Genomic DNA, 16,112 nt, shown 5'->3' on the forward strand with positions numbered 1-16,112 from the left:
GGTATTTATAAATTCTAGATTATAATATTTTGCCATTAAAAGGGTAAAATGTATGAAAAAACTCGTGTTACATATTAATTACGAGTGGCTTATTTGTTTGTACATAAAATTTACGTATCGATAGTGACACTGTATCACTCAATAGCGATAGGATTAAGTAACAATCCGGTAGACATTAAGTAACAGTAACATTATATCAACGTTGTAATTTCTCGCTCAACAGTATAGATGTAATGTAATACATGTCGTACGTAACAGTTATGTTATTAAATAGGAAATTATAACATTGATGTATGTTACTGTTACTTGGTGTTTACTGAGAATGCATGTAAAGATAAGCTCTATGTATAGATACAGACAACATCGTGTATTGAGAAACAAAAATACACGAGAGTACTTTAGATAGTACGCTAGTACATTTAGGATTCAAGCAGAGCAAGTTTGTTCGCTCTAGCAGATCCGCCTCGTTCTCTAACTTGTTCATCTTCACGCCGTCGTTCTCCATTACACGCGCCGCTTCCGTAGTGACGCGATCGCGGAGAGATGCTTTCGAGGAACTAAGCTCTCCAACGAAGACACGGTCGCGCGATTGCGTGCCAACAGCGATACAAGGCGTTTGCTATGCGCGAGCCGCCATGCGAGCGGAGATCTTGTCGTTGCGAACGTTAGCCTCGTTTCTGGACCCGATCGCTCGTTTGGTTTTTTTTTCCTAGCTGCCGCTTCCTCGCCGACACGGGGTGACCACCTTGGCGAACCGTTTGTCAGCGCGATCAGTCGAGCGACGGCTGAACAAGTATGATCAAATGACGATTGCTTAGACCAATGCGAATTGTCGTCGTGGTTGATTAATGGCGCATGCCTGGTGTTTGTTCTGCGTATAGTACATGTATTATTCTGTCTCCTCAGCTTTGAATGAAGAGATTTCCTTTCATGCTTCATATCGATATGTGTATATATACTTTCTGTTAGAAATATGTTTGCCATCAATGAACACAGACTTCATAAAAGAGATAAAATGGCTATATATTCCAGTGAGAGAAAAATTAGAGAATGTCTAGGGTTATCTGCCACTCTAATAATAATATGCGTCAGTATCTTCTGCATATCGCCCACCCACTAGATGATTCGACACGAGGATAAAATCATCGGAGAAGTAAAAGGCTCTGAATCTCGAAAGGGTGGGAGAGATAGAGGGGAAGAACGCGAGTTCTCGTCTTTTCTTCGCGGTTAATACAAGTCGAAGTATATTCCGACTCGAAAGCGCGAACGCAACCCGACAAAGCCGGCTCTGTTCGAGCTCTCGTTCGCCTCCCCTTCGTTTCTTTCTCTTCGTTTTCTTTCGAATGAACTTGCGCTGCTTGAAGCCTATGCGATATCGCGACAGAGAAAGCGCACTTGATGCCACTTGAATCGCTTGCCCGAGCTTTGAACTCTCCACGTGAGCATCTGACTTTCTGCATAAGCTCCGTAGGATCAGAAACATAAAATCCGTAAATAGATTCTAGATTAAGGTTCTCTCTGGCATCATTAAAAAAAAACTGTGTGTGTGTTAAAAGAACTCTGTCTTCAAACAGTTCAAACTTTTCACATGGAGAATTATGAGTTGTGAGAGAACAAACGGTCGTTGTAAGAAGCAAATTAATTATATAAAAAGATGTATTTTTAAATTTCATCAAAAAATTCTTAAAGATTTATATACATTTGATTTTATTTTATGCCTTTATGTGTGTGAAGCAAAGTCTATATATATTAATTAATACATAATCCATTTATTATACGCTTCTGTTCGCTTCCTACTACACTGAGAAAAATTTCGAGCGCTTTATCCGTTCAAAAAGTAACAAACGGATATTTCCGATTGATTTTGTTCGGATTTATAAGACTATCCGATCAAATTTATCCGATAGTCCTATAAATCCGATAAATTTGGTCGGATAGTCCTAAAGTTTTCTCAGTGTACTATCAGATGACAAGTGAGAAAACACATAATAAACAAGTTATATTTAAAGAAAAATATTTTTCTTTTATGAATGTTGTTTTGTTGAAACATATTTTCATATTAATATATTTTATAAGAATTTTGAGAGAATTTATGTATTCTCGTTTCTGACGTCATAATTCGAGATAGTAGTGGTGAATAAACAAGAAACTTAAAGATATACTTTTAATAACGTTGATTTAGTAAATCGACGTATTTACCGCGGTTGATATAAGAAATTATTGCTTTTTTTACATTAAAATATATAGTTGAAAATTTGAAAATTTCTTACTATAATTTATATGGACAATAATACTTCTTAAATAACAAAAAGTTACACAAATTACACGCGTAGAATTTATTAGATTATTTCTCCTATTTTCAATTTTGACAATATTTCTAATTACTGTTTAATTCATTTTCTAACTAGTTAATTTAATTTTTGTTCATATATGTTACTGCGAAAAAATGCTACAGGCTTATTTAAAATTTTCAACTTCTAATAAATCAGTTATGAATACAAAAAGTTTTATCTATTCAACTGTATTACTATTGAAACGGCACCATTAACTAGAATTTATTGTTAGATTGTAATAGCTCTCTGAATTTATAGAAACAACAGGTTTGGAACCGCAGAACTTTGGGCTCGTTTCGAATTCATTAAAATGACTGGCCCCGTCGTATACATTTATCACGAATTACACTAGACCACACAACGTTATATACGTATTGCGCTCATTGAACGTGCGCAATGTTGAAATTACACGTTACATGATATATCGCACGATCCACTGAATCTATTATGAGATATAGTTATCCATTCGCGGCAAGGTGGGTTATTCGTGATGTGATCCTAAATCAACTCGTTCGTTAAATAAAATCTCTCCGTATCGGTTTATTTATGCATATTCCGTTTTTGTGTATTACAAAAGAAAACACTTGTCTTGATTATAGAATACCTACATGTATACATTTAAATTGCACGGATAAGTTTGTTTGATCATACGAGTTTTATTAAACGAAGTAAAGCTACTTACATAATTAAAATTACGAGCAGAATGAATGCAATGGAAAGCAAATATCCGATTAAACTAATCGAAAAACTTCAGTTGTTTACAGAAATATCGGTTAACTTTATAAGCTTCCGTTTCATTTAAATTTTGCTATAAAACGATCGAGTAAAATAAATTAACATAATGTAGCAAGATAAACATTAAAAATAGTCTCTAATTATTTAAAGAATAAAATTAAAGTTATTTCAGTTTTCTAAGAACAAGATTGTGGCGATGGGAAAGGAGCATATGATAAAATCTTCTTGAAGGAATTTTAAAAGACGTAGAAGTCATAGAGTTTTAAAAGACGGGCAAAGCCACGAAGTTCGCGAGATCCCATCGATTTCTTCCAATTTGCGAAGATTAAAGATCAATTAGACCCTGTATGAGCAATGACGGTACTTCATTTTAACGAAGTCATAGGTCCTGGGATACTAATGAATCCGGCGATTAGTTAGCAAGATATATGCATAATCGTTACAAAATTCAACAGCAACGGATATTATTGCATCGTCCTTTTTTTCTTTTCTTACGATACTCCCAGGAAGCGTATGAATGTATCCGGTAATTAGTTGGCAAATTAGACATACTATCATTAAGGGGGTTAAATTACTGCTAGAAGACAACCGCCATTGATCATTGATATTAAATAACCGTTTTATCTTGAGTCTGCACTGCGTTCGAATTACAATAATCATTAAAAACGCAGTGTTTTGCATAATAGTCACGAACAACTGATAATTAATACAATCATGATTACTGCTTTCCTATATAGTATAATACAATATATTTGCTGAATATGCATTTTACATTTGAGAACTTAGAGAAAGGCGCACTCTTGGAAACATTGTTAGAATTATTAATTTGCAATAAGAAAAATTAAGTCTCTTCCAGTCTTTTTGTCAAATTCTTACATACAATAATAATAGATTATCTCATTTTGTTAATTTTTTTGTTTTATAATGAATTAATATAATAAGTGTATTGATATTAATATACCAAATAAGAGAAAACAATACAAGTCATAAATAAAAATAGTATATAATAAAGTCATTGTGTTTAAAAGCAATATACAATTTCCAAAAAATTTATATTTATTCCAAAGTGTGCGTGATATTTACTGGTATTGTGAAAATCATTTTTATGTCGATGAAAATCACAATGTATTATTATATATGTGAGAATAAATCAGCCGAGGAATAATTTCGACAAACGTCGTGTTCATGATGAAATTTTGTAGCCACTCGGTGAAAAACGATGCAGAGAGGAACGCGTGTTTCTAGCGTGTTTCACAATGCTAATAAAAGTGATAATTACAAAATATTGCATGGTGTTAATGGCGTGATGTTTTGTAATTCACAATGCATCCATTACCAATCGAGATTAGTGAAAAAAATTCGTCATATAAAATAAAATTAACACATTAACAACGACCGTGTGAATTTTATATATTCAAGGATCTCTCTTTCTGTTTTTCAAACAATGCGTTTTTCTTATGTCTTAATCAACTCGTTAAAAGCCGTTTTATTGCTACTCTGCACATACGTCTTGCCATGATTAAACCCGCTAAATGCGTCAAAGAAAACATGCGTGTGCGTAAGTACAGGCATTCGCGAGCCTTTCGCAGACCATAACGAAGCAGTGTTCGTATATTGCGATGCGTTCTGTTCTATTTAGTTTGAAATATCTTCTTTTCGATTATTTTTGTGAAATATGACTTTTTTAAAATAATAATATTTCTTTGAGTAAATAATGAATCTATTACGAAACCTTCTTTAAAGCATCATGTATTTTAAAGATATATCAGGTATATTGACGAGAGTGGAATCGTAAAGCGTCCTTTTCTCTGTAATAGCCAAGAGCTATATCCCTCGAAGCAGTACACTCGTCGCAAAAGTTTCGATACGCTTTAACTGGTGGCAAAGAGTCCATTCCTACGATTTTCTATCCTTGTGTTGATAAAAAAAGGCGATATAAAAGGATGTAGAAACAGTAAGTTGGATTATTCAGTGCACTCGCAAATATATCACTGTATTTTTATTGTTTCTTTCTGTGTTACAAAATCGTTATAAATTTAAAGTTAGAATTATTGCAGACTCTCTCTCTCTCTCTCTCTCTGCCATTCGTTATTATAAAAGTAAAAGAACATGTCTATTTATAAACAAAATTATATGTGCGTGTAGAACAGTATACTATAGTAATAATAATATACAATAAAATGATTTCTATTTAATGATAAAACGAAGGTTTGAATAAAATACGAAATTAAGATATAGTAAAATCGATGCGCAATTTGTATGAACTAGAAAATATATGTATATAAATTCATACAGAAAGATTATTAGGCATTAGGATCCAGTTTTGACCGAGTCAAAGCTTTTTGCTTGTTTGTATTAAAATATGGTAATTTCACATTTTGACATCTCGTAGAATAATCGTAAAATACATAACGGCAAAATACAAATGAGCATTAGGAGTCAGCGCTGGATATTACAAGTTTTTTTTATTATTTCGTCGCAAAAATTAATTTTGTTAAATAAAGAATATTACAATGTCATATTCATTGAATTTAAATTTTAGCAAAATAAAATGTATATAAAATGCAAATTAACTACGTGACATATGGTTTGAAAACAAAATATACCAGAAAATTATTTTATATATCTATTTTTTAAATTCGCTAGATATTGACAATATCATATTGCAGTAAAGAAAAATCATTGAATTAAAAAAAGGAATGTAAATTTCTACATACGCTAGCTAAATATTAATAACGGAGATTTAAGTATTATAATTAATTTTTGATATAACATCGCGCAATTTGTCTCAGTAGTAAAATGATTTAAAACCGTCGGTTTTATATTTAAATGTATATCATACATATAATTATGCATAATATATTGTACAATATTATTTTGAAAAAAAAAATAAATTTAAGTAAACATTTTTTTTAATAGTTCCAAGTAAATATTTACTAAACGTAAATATATATTTATTTGATACAAGAACTATTAATTTGATTTAAGTATCATTATATTTTGTTGAGCAAATACTTATTTGCTCTAAATAAATGTTTACTTGGAACTATTCAAAGAAATACTTACTTAGATTTAGCTAATTTTTTTTTCAGTGTATGATATAATATGTACATAAATATGTATAATATATGCAATATATGTATCGTATTTAAATACATAAAAAATTATTAATGTACAACATAGTGTTAAATGGAATAGCTTAATGATAAATTTTTTTAAATTTTCTTTTAAAAATATTAATGTGTGTGTGTGTACAACATAGTGTTAAATGGAATAGCTTAATGATAAATTTTTTTAAATTTTCTTTTAAAAATCTTTTATCCTGTAACATCAATGATTTCATGGTCCTCTCGAATCCTCGGATCGTGATGGTCGTGATGGATGATGAGTTTTCATGTGCTCTTCCATATTAAGCACTAGTACTGGTATTCCGCATGCAGGGCAGATAAATTTCGGTGGTCCTCTTTCGATAGGAGCTTGATTCCGCGGGTTAGGACGATTAGGAGGTACATTATTCCTGTTTTCGGTGGATTGATTCCGAGATGATTGAGACGGCCGATTCTTCATGTTGTAATTTTAATTCTAATCGGTAAAACAACTGATTAGATAAAATTAATCTTATATGTAGTCTGCGATTGAGTAACTAGAAACTCCTTGTTGGATATGAATATAAATGTACGTGTCTTTGCCTTATTTTTGTATGAATGCAATATGTATTCTGAGAAAGTGTTCAAATAATTTATGAAACTCCTTGTTGGATATGAATATAAATGTACGTGTCTTTGCCTTATTTTTGTATCAATGCAATATGTATTCTGAGAAAGTGTTCAAATAATTTTTTGATATCTTTGGTATGCCATTATACAATATAGTAACATACATAATGATTTATGTATATATATGTATAACTTAGGAATAAGAAAATGTAATTTAAATCGGACTCTCAAACTTTATAATAATAAATGACACAATAAAATTAAGGGTAATAAGAGTCAGCGCGGGAAAAGGTGCGCATAAATTTATACGCATCTTAAGTTTATTGTTATTTGTTATTGTTAGGAATAAGATTCAAAATCTTAGAAATCTGCTAATTGGTTGAAACTACTATTTTGAGAAATTAGATTCTAGCGTGATTATTTCAATATATTCATTTATATACATTTCCTTTGTACTGTCTGAAAGTAAATCAGTAGGTATATTATTATTAAAAAACAGTAAATATTCGTTGATGATTAAGTTTGCAGTTCCAATTATAGCATTGAAATCACTGATTCACTTTTAGAGAATACTACTAGGTCTTTTTGCATTAATGTATTTCTGTTACTTACACGTTTTTTCTTCTTTATATTCTTATATTAATAATTCGTTCACGTATACTATAAATATTAAAGATTTATGTCAAAAATAGCAGATGTTAATTGTTTAAAAGTAAAAACGTTATTTATAATACTTTTCGTTTAGCACTCGTCTTTTTAACTTTTATGTTCACTGGCACTATTTTGCCTGTGTCGTTCGAATCATGTCTCGATCTCAACTGCCAGAAATTATTCTGCCGAACTACCACGAGTATCCTTATTAGACGGCAAGTAAATATCTCGATAAACATACATTGAACTTGAATATGTACACATTTATAAGAGAGAGATTGTTTTGGTTATTATTATTGTAACTTATATCTATAATATATACTGGGTAACCCTTTTAGTCTTAACAAGCAAATATTTCGAAAATATGAAATTTTACCAAAAACATTTTCAAAGTTGTATGGTACATAGATATCTATCGGAAAAAACATTAAAAATGTAAAAAAATGGCGTCAAGTATATTTTGCAGAAAAAAGATACCAAAGATAAACCATAAGGAAAGAAGTGAAATAAAAATATTTTAAGTATCTCTATTTGGAAACAACACAGGTCTCCGAACGGCTTGAAGGCTTCCTTATGATGTAGACGTTTTTTCGATATCCTTTAAGACAGTGTTGTATGGAATAATTTCTCATGATTATTATAATATATATATACTGCACAAAGTACAGATGATATTTGAAGTGTATTAAATATAATAACCCATTAATTAATGAGAGAACGAAATGTAATAGATAGCGTAATGAGAGACGCGGAAATTGAAAAGGGATTTTATATCGATAACAAGTAGAAAATTGTAGAAATAAAAAATCGAAAATGAGCAAGATCTTCAGCAGCAGCATACTTGACGCGCCCGTCTTGTTCATAATTCGATTCAAGCAAATAATTTAATAAATACTGCACAAAGTACAGATGACATTTGAAGTGTATTAAGTATAATAACCCATTAATTAATGAGAGAACGAAATGCAATAGATAGCGTAATGAGAGACGCGGAAATTGAAAAGGGATTTTACATCGATAACAAGTAGAAAATTGTAGAAATAAAAAATCGAAAATGAGCAAGATCTCCAGCAGCAGCATACTTGACGCGCCCGTCTTGTTCATAATTCGATTCAAGCAAATAATTTAATAAATATTTTATTATAATTATAAACTATTTTTCGTAAATTAAAGAAATTTTATATATATTCAAATTGTTATTATAGTATTGATAAATTTCATATTTAACAAGTGCACATACAAATGTTTTTCTATGAGATAAAGAAAAATATTTAATTCTTCTTAATGCTAAATTTTTAACCCTTAAATTTATTGTAGTATTAGAATTTGAAATTTATTACAGTAATATTAGCAGTTATTTCTTTAAATAAATAATGAATCTATTACGAAACCTTCTTTAAAGCATCATGTATTTTATAGATATGTCAGGTATATTACCTCTACAAAAAGTGAAAGTGGAAATTTACAAACAGTATTAAGAATCTTCATTTTGGACCGCATATGTAGGAAACACAAGAAAAATACTAGAAAGTTAAAATGCCTACGATCGAAACTGGATTTTCATTGTTTTAAATAATTTGGAAATTTATATAATATGGATATTTATACTTTCCATATAAGAATGAATGTTATATAGATATTGTCCATTAGACGCCCATTTGACGTCCATCTGAAAAGTTCAGAGTGTCTTTTGAATATCCAATGAGTGTCCATGTCATTGATATCCCCTTAGGATGTCCAATGGATGTCCATTGAGCCAATGTGCATCCATTTTTTATTTATAAAATTTAAATTACTGCCTTTTTTTCATTACTTTCAAATGCAATTAAAAAATCTGTAATTTTTCATAATTTTTCATTTTGTTAAAAATTATGTAACGTATACTTAAGTGTGTACTATCTATAGTAGAATGTTCTTGCTTTAAGAGAATATATTCTTATTGATTTTTGAACAAATCTGCATGCAATTGCTCACTCGTGCTTCATGGAGCGCGACTCGCCGGCACCGTAATTCGTATTCAAATTCGCGTTTTCCTCCGCGGGGATTCGATCGAACGTGGGTGAAAAGACGGGATATTTCTCGAAGAAGAGGACCACGTGCATCGCGTGTTCGTAATCGGAGGCCGCGCTTCTTCACGGAAGATGCAATGCGCCTCGAGTGCTTATTTGCGCATAACTTCGCGAACTGCGCCTCCCCCGATAGAGTGCTGCGCATCGGCTTAAGTACTGTTAACAGGTTGACTGTCGTACTGGAGTCATAGAACGTTTCGCCGGCAGCGTATCCGGGGATAAACGCGATCCTAATGAATGGCTGTTCTGTTTTCTCAATTTATGCACCGTACGCTCGAAAGCCTTCTCCCATCTGCGGCCGCAGAAAAGCCTCACATGAGAATGATTATAATTGCCGCAAAACGCGCACGGTAGAGATTCTCGGAGCAGTGATTAAGTGGAGCTGATCCTTGGTTTGTTATGTGATTAATTGTAAGAGCTCGTTACGCGCCGGCAGTATTGCAAACCCGCACTGCATTCTGATTTTTTTATTCTACGAAAAGTTCATTATGTCGATTATAGTGTTATGGTTTCATAATTTCAAAAATTTTAATTTTTTTGATGTTAAGAAATCTTTTTATTTCTTCTTTTACACTGAGGTTAATCCAGAGTTGATAAATTCTCCTAGTATGAATTAGGATATTAAAGTGACAGACTAATAAAATCATTTAGTTTAATACACTAAGATTTTGTAAATATTAAGAATAATATAAATGTTATATGTTAGATATGATAGATGAATTCGTGTTTCAACATTGATGTTGTCTGTACAACCTAATAATTATGCTTATAAATGCTTCATCACGATAATGTGTTCAGGACTGGAGTCAAGACTTGAAATCTGTGACCTCGTTTCAAGCATGAGGCGTTTCCCCTTCAAGTACCACCTCTGTTAAACAGACTCCTCATTTATAATACCGTGTCTTAACGAGGTTAATCGCTCGGGAAGGTTCTTGCGACTAATTGATCGATGTCGACAAAAAAGTCGGTCGCAAAAAGCATAAAATGACATTGGTCAATGATGCTTCCTTTTTTGATCAGCCAAAATGATCACCGCAATAATTGGAGCCTCCTTTTGCTGTGTTTCAGAGCGATTTTGAACCCCAATGTCACGTGTTCCGCACCAAGCAATTGCGCAAACCACGACCATGTCATTTATGCCACCAGGCGGTGATCAAGCAAGCTTCCTGCTGCAGAGGTAAGTCGATAACATCATTCCCTTCAGGGCAATGAAGAAGTGGGTAACAGCTGGCTCTCGTCGGTAGTACTCTCGAATCAATCGTTGATACGGAAGCTTCTGAGAGTGCCGGTTAAAACAAAATCGCTGTAGGGATGAAACTTTACACATTTTTCTTTTTATTATTATTATTAGCGTTATTACTGGTATTACGTTTCATTGCCCTGCTCTAGATTACACGAGATGATTACTACGATTAATGTTGATGCATTCTCGATCATACGCACGTTTGTGTACGCGCGTGAAAGCTGGGTCGGGCTGATCGCAGCTGTATTTACTAGTAGGCAATTAGCGTGATTGTAAGTTAACATGCCGCGTAGATTGAAGAAGCGATCATAATGCTTACAATAATGACGGTTTTAATGACTTGCAACGTGTGCTAATGACCAAATAAAACAAAATTACTTACCGTCTAATTAAAATTTATTTAAGTATAAATCTTACGACATCAATCCATCTATAAAAAACTGACTAAACTAAATTTATCGATAAAAATTAATACCGAATAAAAATTAAGACTAAAAAATCTATAATCATCGTGTTATCTATTTACATTTTTTTTTTTATTTCAGTGTGCAAGTACATCTGCCATAAGACATGTGAGGACAAGGTACGTAATCTTATTTATAAGTATTCTTTTATATAGTTGTGTTCGGTTTCTCCAGCGTGACAAATACGAGCGAGCGTTCCACAAATGCAAACGCGGCGATTAGTCTGTCATGAATATGTCACTTCTCCTAAGCGCGACATTTGTAATCAAGACGCTCCTTCTTGGAAGGTTTATGACAGACTGGAGCAAAGATCACACTTCCACGTACACGATGAGCCCCTCTCTTCCTCAATCGCGATCTTCCGCGTACTTCCTGGTACTTAAACAAACCCTTTGGAAGATGCGCTTGGCCGAGACTCAAGTTGATAACGATTACGTGCATCTGTTTTCGATTTTTGTTACGCATAAACAAAAGACATTGTGATTTTAGTATGTAAAATTGTATATTTAATTTGCATGCAATTTTTTTACTTCTGTGTTATACAAAGGGATATTATAATGTAATTTTATTTATATAGTTAATAACATAACCTACATAATACAGAATATATATTAAGACTCCTACTTACCCACTGTGTCATATTCTGTCAAAAGCGAGAAAAATACATAAAGAAAATTAAGGGAATGAAATTAGGCTCTAAAGAATATAAATAAAAACATTATAAGTACTTGTAAAAGCTAATTATCTTGTAATTTTTTTTTATAAAGAAAATTCTTGCAAATTATATTAAAATGTACTTTTTAATAAAACCATATTCGCAATTGATAAAATAGATTTGTAAAATATATCGATAATTATTTTTGTATTCCGACAATTTATAAATAACTATTATATTTGAAATTGAATTATGTTTACTTAGGAAACAAAACAAACTATATATGATGATGCGGCTGTTAAATTGAGATAAATTGAAATATGATTTTATTTCATTCTGAAATAAAAGAAGAGTTATTGAAGTATTTTACGAGTATACTCTATCGAATACAAATTGTTTTATTGAAAAATATTTCTATTTTATATATTTTGCAAAAATTGTCCTTATGTGTTTTCTCGCTTCTAATGACATCAATCTAAAGGTCCGTGATGAATGGTCAGGAGTCTTAAGTCTCTGTAAGTATCTAAGATAATAGAAAGCTAGCGATAATAAGAAAGCTATAACAAGCATCAAGAGATTTAATATCTCTGTTAACGTCACATAATTTCGCAGTCGTTGTACCTCCTCCTCTCGCAGTAATAATCATCTTTCTCACGGCCTAGGGGTCGATGGCGCGATAACAAAATAGCGCGGATTAATGATTGGCTTCCATCGTTTTTCATCTGTACGCGGAGTTAAACCTCCGTCGCACGCTTTAATCCATCCAAAATGTACGTCGATATCTTAACTGATGAGATTCTCGGTTCTCCGAACGGTTCTTCACTCCGATGTCTCGACCAGGCGGGCGTGTATGTACGCCGGTTTCATGTGCATGTACTGGTACGTGCGTGTGAGCTCCTTACGTGAAATGCTGTGTGGGTTCAGTCACCGCGCGGGCAGGGCACGAGTCTTACTTACCTTACCTTTCTCGTATCTCCAAGTACTCCTATGTCACGCTCGCGCATGAGAAGAGCCGAATGTACCAGTATGCGCGTCTCCAGCACGCGCTTGTATCAGGTCTGACTCTTGTGAGTGTCGACGGGTGGATGAACGTTGCCGGACATGGAGAGGAACGTGCGTCAGACACGAGAGGTGCATGCCGAGTGCAGGCAGAAGAGCACGACTTCCTCCGGTAAAACCAGCGGGTGCGGTCGTTCCGCTTTGTTGCGGCACTCTTTGCCGGAAAGGGCAGATTAATCCTGTCGTTACCTTAGGATAACGGTGGATAAGCGTTCAGGAAGCGTAATCCTTGGTTCATATGAATGTTGTCAGACCGCGTAACGCGAGGGCGCGCGGTTGCCCTCAAAGGGCAAACCAAAACGTTGCTAAACGTTATTAGCATAATTTCCGCCGGGAAATTACGCTCGTGTGGTTTATGACTTTGGGCTCAAACATTCATTTTAATTTATATATAATTGACAATCTGTAGGATAAAATTTGTTATCACGACTCCATGTCGCGTGATCTGCGCTAGACTTTCTGTCTAGGTCGTTTGATATTTAGTCTAGAGAGAAAAACGTAATTATAAAATAAATTTTGATCATGTGTGAATATATGATTACGCAGTTTAACAAAAAATTATTTTTTTCCTCTTCAAAATGTCATAGTATACAGTCTAAAGATTTTTTTGTGCTGAATATGCTGCTGTCATCAGAATTTGAGGGCATCAGGATTTTTAGTAGGATGAAGTAATTAAAAACCTGCTCCAATATACTGTTATACCTCAAATCTAAAAATCCTGATGTGCTACGCAAATTCTGCCAAAGACATTATTTAGTATGATAAAATCTTCAGGATATATCATAGCACTTCGAAGAAAAAAAAGTTGCTTTTTGTTTGAACAGTGTAATTTGGAGTTTTTAATTATTATGAAATTTCTTTTTAACAATTATAATAAACAAACAAAATTACCCATGGACAAGTCAGTTTAAAGTTGAGACGGTACGAAATGTGTTAATAATGCAAATTGTGATCTACCAGAACGTCCTAAAAACTTTAATGTAAAAAATTATTTTAATTAAGCTACATTTGCAACTGATGTAACGAGCTTGTTATGAGAGAATTGTGTTGAATATATAAGGTGTCCTTCGACGTCGAAATATCGTGCTGCTCCAAAACACTCGCTATTATACCTGCTCAAAGTTACCGCGAAATTAACGATAACGATCAAATGACATTTCGTGCACCCTGGAAAAATGTCAGAGGGCTATAAACGGGTTCGTAGTAATTGCCAAGGCCGTCATAAGTATCGTCAATTGATCGGCGGATCCGGCGGCATCCGGTCCTTCGACGTGATTACAAACGTACGGTCATTAGTAACGCGGACTCATTACGCTTACGAGCGGCAGACGAACGTCATTGCTCTTCTCTCGATGAAAAACGCATAATTGCCTGCCGACCGCGTCGTAAAAATACTACATCATATCCGCCATAGAGGTTCGCGATAGTTACGGAGAAATGAGAAAGATTTGAGCAAACGATCGCAAAAACGAAGACGATAAACGCGAGAGTTATTACACCTAATAAATAACTAATAAATGTAAAAACTTTATTTAATAAATACACAAGTGTCCAATTACATAAATTGCTCTAATAATTTCATAATTAATTTGAATTTTGAGTGTTAATTTCACATTAATTCCAGAACTGTATTAATGTGTAATTTCAAAAGCCAATTAATTAAATTTCACGGCGACAGCGCATTTGTGACATAATACGATATCAAATGATGCAACGGCACTCTTCTACGTCACTGGCGTAAACGTGCACCCTGACTACTTTGCTAGAAGTACGATACGATACTCGTATGAATGCTTATACACGCCGACATGCGTGAAGTCTTCTATCGGTATACGCGGTGTCTTAAGTTCAAGGTGACGAGAGACGCAGTGAATATCCCGCACGTTCGAGAATCTCGAAGACGCGTGTGGCGAATTACATCATATCGCGGAGGAGGAGAAGAGGTCGATAAAAGCAACAATACCACGAAGAGATGAGCCGCGGTTTTGCCCCTGGGCCAATGTAACTCCTGGAAGGAAGCGAGACCTGTTTCGAATTTCAAAACGCACGGCGCAAACGTGACACACATGGAATTCCGGCCCGGCGGTTGGTTTTATCTCCTCCGGCCCAGGGCGCAATAGCGATATGGGAGCTGAAAGTAACGAGCACGTCATATTGAACGCGTTCGCTCGGTGTGAGAAAGCTCTTATTTCAGAGGAACGGTGTTTATATTTCAGGGTAGTTTGGAATCACCGTTTAAGGCAACTCGTTTGATTTTCTGCTCCGTCGCAGATAAGCGCGCCTAATCGCCGCGGATTATGGTAGCGGTGTAAATAATGATCGCGTGCTGAATATATTCAGCATATTGCTCGACGTGCTCGACCATGACGCCGTGCTCTTTACACTTCAGTTACAAGAATAAGAAATGTAATGGCCGGAAAAATGTCAATAAACCGAGGGAAATTTAAGTTGGTGTACAATAATTGGTGATAAAACATGAAACGGCTACTAGTAGGTACTTTACGATGTTCATTGACTTTGAACTCCGGAACCGACATTTCAATTATTTTAGGTCCAATTGCGCCAACGTTATTTTGACTTTAAGTGAGACTTTCAAACTTTCCTCTTTCTCTCTCTCTCTCTTCCTCTCTACCGAGAGAGAGAGAGAGAGAGTTTTAAGCTTCGTTTAAAGTTAAGATAACATTGATGCAATTGGACCTTCGTGATTTATTTTGAGTTTAGAGGATTACAGCTTAAATCGCAATTTTCTCTAGCAATCTCTTGGAACTTTTAGCAGACAGTGTACTCGTAGAGTAGACGTTGGTACACCACAATGGTATCGCGAGAGATATGGCGTGCTCCTCCCTTGCGGGTGTATCTCTCGCGAGTAGGTATTGATATCATCGTAACTCGGCCGCTCCTCCTGGAATTCCAGATAGAGCGAGTTGAGAGCCGCTGGCCGATGGAACGAACTAACGAACGACATCATCCGTCGGATATGGAGAACCGGAGATTTCCTCCGAGATCGAAGGTCATAGGATTCTCGCCACGTCCCTGTGCGAACCACCTTTTTTTCCACCCGCCCAGTACTCTCCCTTTTTTTTATCGGTCCCGAAATCTCCGCACACCTCCAGGCTACTTCGCTTGCATACGAAGTCATCCTTGATGATCCCCACGTCCCGTACATTCTTTCGAAATATCAAGATTT

At 34.4% G+C, this 16,112-nt stretch overlaps 1 protein-coding gene across 5 annotated transcripts in view; it reads left to right on the forward strand.

Moving 5' to 3' along the window:
- Window positions 1-16,112, forward strand: part of by (focal adhesion protein tensin) — a 200,813-nt gene that overhangs the window by 72,637 nt on the left and 112,064 nt on the right. For all 5 annotated transcript variants that reach the window (XM_018521192.1, XM_018521194.1, XM_018521195.1 and 2 more), the window contains exons 2-3: window positions 10,573-10,681; window positions 11,293-11,330. In XM_018521192.1, the coding sequence (XP_018376694.1) occupies window positions 10,573-10,681; window positions 11,293-11,330 (147 nt within the window). The remainder of the gene's footprint in view (window positions 1-10,572; window positions 10,682-11,292; window positions 11,331-16,112) is intronic.

Source organism: Trachymyrmex cornetzi, unplaced genomic scaffold, assembly GCF_001594075.2.
Source record: "Trachymyrmex cornetzi isolate Tcor2-1 unplaced genomic scaffold, Tcor1.1 scaffold97, whole genome shotgun sequence".
In the NCBI taxonomy this organism is placed as follows: Eukaryota; Metazoa; Arthropoda; class Insecta; order Hymenoptera; family Formicidae; genus Trachymyrmex; species Trachymyrmex cornetzi.